Source organism: Anser anser (assembly GCF_964211835.1).
Source record: "Anser anser genome assembly, chromosome: 4".
Lineage (NCBI taxonomy): Eukaryota > Metazoa > Chordata > Aves > Anseriformes > Anatidae > Anser > Anser anser.
Window position 1 is genome coordinate 35,758,404 of NC_139724.1, and position 3,936 is coordinate 35,762,339.

At 63.5% G+C, this 3,936-nt stretch overlaps 1 protein-coding gene across 1 annotated transcript; it reads right to left on the reverse strand.

Moving 5' to 3' along the window:
- Nucleotides 1-584: 584 nt before the first annotated feature.
- Nucleotides 585-3,447, reverse strand: POU4F2 (POU class 4 homeobox 2). The gene is made up of 2 exons (XM_083833633.1): nt 2,150-3,447; nt 585-1,656 (listed from the first exon to the last, which is right to left on the reverse strand). Exons 1-2 carry the CDS (start codon nt 2,441-2,443, stop codon nt 715-717), a joined length of 1,236 nt encoding a protein of 411 aa, XP_083689759.1. The 5' UTR covers nt 2,444-3,447; the 3' UTR covers nt 585-714.
- Nucleotides 3,448-3,936: the final 489 nt, after the last annotated feature.

Sequence of the window (3,936 nt, forward strand, 5' to 3'; positions counted from 1 at the left end):
GCTGGGGTCGGGCCGGGCGCTGCGGGGCAATTTACAGCCGGCCGAAAGGGACGGTCGGGAGGCGAGGCGAGAAGCTCACGTTCAGAAATCCTACCAACACAAAATGTTTGATTCTCACTACCCTTTTTTTTTTTCCTTTTTTTTTTTTTTTACTTTTACCAAGACTTAGATTAAAGAGGTGCAATTAACTCGAATGAGCACGAAATGAAGTTGCTAGAGAGAGAAATTAATAATTTACAAGGGGCTGTTTGGCGGCAATCTAATAACAGCTTTTGGAGACCAGTGAACACAGCGGGGTCGGCTCCTTCCCCGAGCGCTACAACTCCCGAGGAGGACGGGGTGGGGGGGGTGGGGGTAGTAACCACAGTAAAAATATATATATATATTTATAATACGCAGTGTAAATGCAGAAAACCCTGCCATCTGTTTTTTTTTTTATCATTATTATTATTTAAATCAAAATACTTTAGAGGCGTCCCTCGCGGCGCGAGCCTCAACTCTGGATTCCAGTCTGGGTCCCGAGCCCCCGAGCGGGCTCCGGGCGGGCGCGGGGCCCCCCCCCCAAAAAAAAAACTCTCCCCCCCCCCGACCCCCGTCCCCCCGGAGCGGGCCGCGGCGGTACCTGCCGGCCGGGGCGGCCCCCGGCCCCGCGCCCCCTGCGGAGCCCGTCCCGGGGCCCGGCGGCGCGGGGTGGGCGCGGGGCGGCGCGGCCCGTCAGATGCCGGCCGAGTACTTCATGCGCTTCTGCTTCTGGCGCTGGTTGCAGAACCAGACGCGCACCACGTTCTTCTTGAGGTCCAGCTTCTCGGCGATGGCGGCGATCTTCTCGGAGGAGGGCCGCGGCTGCAGCGCGAAGTAGGCCTCGAGCGAGCGCTTCTCGGGGGCGGCGATGGAGGTCCGCTTGCGCTTCTTCTCGGCGCCGCTGAAGAGCTCGGGCTTGGCCAGCTTCTCGCGGTGCGACTTCTCGGCCTCCTCCAGCCAGGCCTGCAGGATGGGCTTGAGGGCGATCATGTTGTTGTGGGACAGCGTGAGCGACTCGAAGCGGCAGATGGTGCTCTGGCTGAGCGAGCCCACGCCCGGGATCTTCAGGTTGGCCAGCGCCGAGCCCACGTCGGCCTGGGTCACCCCCAGCTTGATGCGGCGCTGCTTGAAGCGCTCGGCGAAGGCCTCCAGGTCGCGGGGGTCGGCGTCCACGTCGCTCACGCAGCCCATGTGCGCCGGCAGCCCGTGGCCGTGGGCCATGCCCAGCGCCGCCGGGTGCATGGGGTTCATGCCGGCCATGTGCGGAGCGTGGCCCGGCGTGGAGACCACGGCGCCGTCGGGCCCCGCCATGGCCCCCAGCGCCAGCCCCGGCGTCAGGTGCTCCAAGAGTTCCCCCTCCAGCGCCTGGTGGGGCTGGTGGTGGTGGTGGTGGTGGTGATGGTGGTGGTGGTGGGCGCCCGACAGGGCGGACGGGTGGGAGATGGGCACGGAGGACGAGGAGGCGGCCGAGGTGCAGGGGATGGTGTTCATGGTGTGGTACGTGGCGTCCGGCTTGAAGGGGCTGTGGTGCGGCGGGTGGTGGTGGTGGCTCTTGCTCGGGGAGACGATGTCCACGGCTGCCAGGGCTTCGGCGCGGGCCAGCAGGCTCTCGTCCAGACCGCCGAATATATTGCTCTGCAATTGCAAATAGAAGGCGCACATACCGCTCAGCGGGGAATTCGCCTCCCCGCGCGCTCCGCCGTGCCACTAAAACCTTCCCCGCATGTTAAAAAAGAGATCCGGGGGGGGGGGGGGGGGAGGAAAGGACGGGGAGGGGGGGGGGGATGGGGGGGGGAGCGGGAGAAGGAGCGGCACGGGGAGCGAGGGGAGCGGGCGAGGCGCGCGGGCTGCCACGGGCGCGCACACGGGCGGGCACACGCGCACACGCGCGCACACGAGGATGCACACGAGGATGCACACGCGCGCCGGCCGCCCCACGCCCCGGCGGCCCCACGCAGCGGCCCCAGGTCATAAAAATTCATGGGGGCGCCGAGCCCCGGCGCATGCATAAGTTGGGCGAGCGGCCCGGCGCCGCCGGGTGATTTGCTGCGCGGCCATGAAAAAATCATCAGGCGGCTCCGGGGGGCCGCCGAGGGGCTCCCCTTAAAGCGGGGCGGCGGGCACCTACCGGAGGGGTGGGCAGGCAGCCCCGCCGCATCGCCTCCGCGCCGCCGGAGCCGCCGGAGCCGCCGCCGGAGCCCGAGCCCGAGCCGGAGCCGCCGCCGGAGCCGGAGCCGGAGCCGCGAGCGGCGGAGCCGCCGGTGCCGGTGCTGCTGGGGGGGCTGGCGGCGGGGGCGGCGGCGGAGGGGCAGGGCGAGGCGCTGTGCAGGGCCGAGTACTTGGCTTCGTGGAGGCCGCCGCCGCCGCCGCCGCCGCCGTGGGGGAGGCCGAAGGGCTGCTTGCTGCTCAGGGACATCATCATCGTGCTCGCCGCCGCCGAGGAGGGCAGGGGCGCGGGGCCCGGGGGCCCGGACCCCCCGGAAAAGCCACAGGAGCCCCGCCTACACCGCTCCCGCGGAAAGAAAAAAAAAAAAAAAAAAAGGAAAGAAAAAAAGCGAGATTTTTTTTTAAAAAAAGGAAAAATTAAAAAAAAAAATCCCTCACGGCCCCCAGCAGGGCGGCCGGGAGAGGCGGCTCCGGGGACGCGTGAGGGATGCTCCGGGGATGCTCCGGGGCTGCGCGGGGTTTGCGCGGGGTTTGCGCGGGGCTGCCTCCCGCCCGGCCGCTCGCCGCCGGCCGCCGCCGCCTCCGCTCCGGCGCCGGCCCTCGCCGCTCGCCAAGTGCCCTCCCCGGCGCCGCGCCGGTGGGTTTTACTCGCTCCCCTCCCTCCCCTCCCCTCTCGGCTGTCACCGCAGCCCCGCTCCCCGCCGAGGGCCCTGCGCGCCTGCCTCCTCGGCCCCGGCCCCCTCCCCTCCGCCGCCGCCCCCGCGCCCACGCCCACGCGTGCCCCCCGCGCCGCGCACCTCCCGGAAAGGGGAGGGCGAAGGAAAACGGAGGGTGGGGAATTAAAAACAAAAATTAAAAAAATAAAATAAGAAAAAGAAAAAAGCGCCCCCACCCCGCCCTCGCCGCCCCCAAATCCGACCTCCGTTAGGAAATAAAAGGCGTGAAATAAAAGGGGAGAGGGGAGGGTCCCGTCCGGGCTCCCTCCGGAGCTCGCAGCCGGGGATGCGCAGCGCGCAGCGGCCGCGGACCGGGAGCCGCCGGGGGGAGGCGCGGAGCGGCCACCGGGGCTCCCCCGGGGGCTGGGGGGGTCCGCCTGCAAAGAGCAGCGCTGTCCCGGCAACTTCCCTGCCGAAAGGGGGGGAAAAAATAAATATAGAGAGAGAAAGGGAAGGGAATCGGGGAAGTCGGGTTTAGTTAAGGTGGCCGGGTGTGTTTCCGTGAATTTTCGCTGTGCGCCAGGGAGGTTAAAATAAGTGCTTAGGTGTTTAATTCCTCACCTAAACAGCAGACTTGGTAATTTTAAGGGAAATAAAAAAAAATTGCATTGTATCAGCTCTCACTGTCGCCAGCTCAGAGAAATGAAATAAATCAAAGTTAAAAGCTTGAGTATCATTTAATTATGGTGCGAATAGCGCTTGGAAAGAAGTAGAACAACATCTCTAAACAAATTATGGCCGGGCCAGGAAGGAATTATTAGATTGAAATTTCATTTAGGCTCGGGAGACACAGCGCTTCAATATGTAATCTGTTATGCCTCATCTGATTTGTATGCTTAATTCAGCTTGACGAATTTATTAGTTTTCATAATAGTAAAAAAATTGAGCAGCACTATGGGCTAATGCATTGTGTGTACTATAAATTGTATGTCACCGTTGAAAGGCTGAAGTCTATAGAAATCTTTTATTAATGACAACGCAGGAAAGAGGATTTTCTTGCAAGCCTTTAAGGAGTTCGTGCCAAACCTCCGCG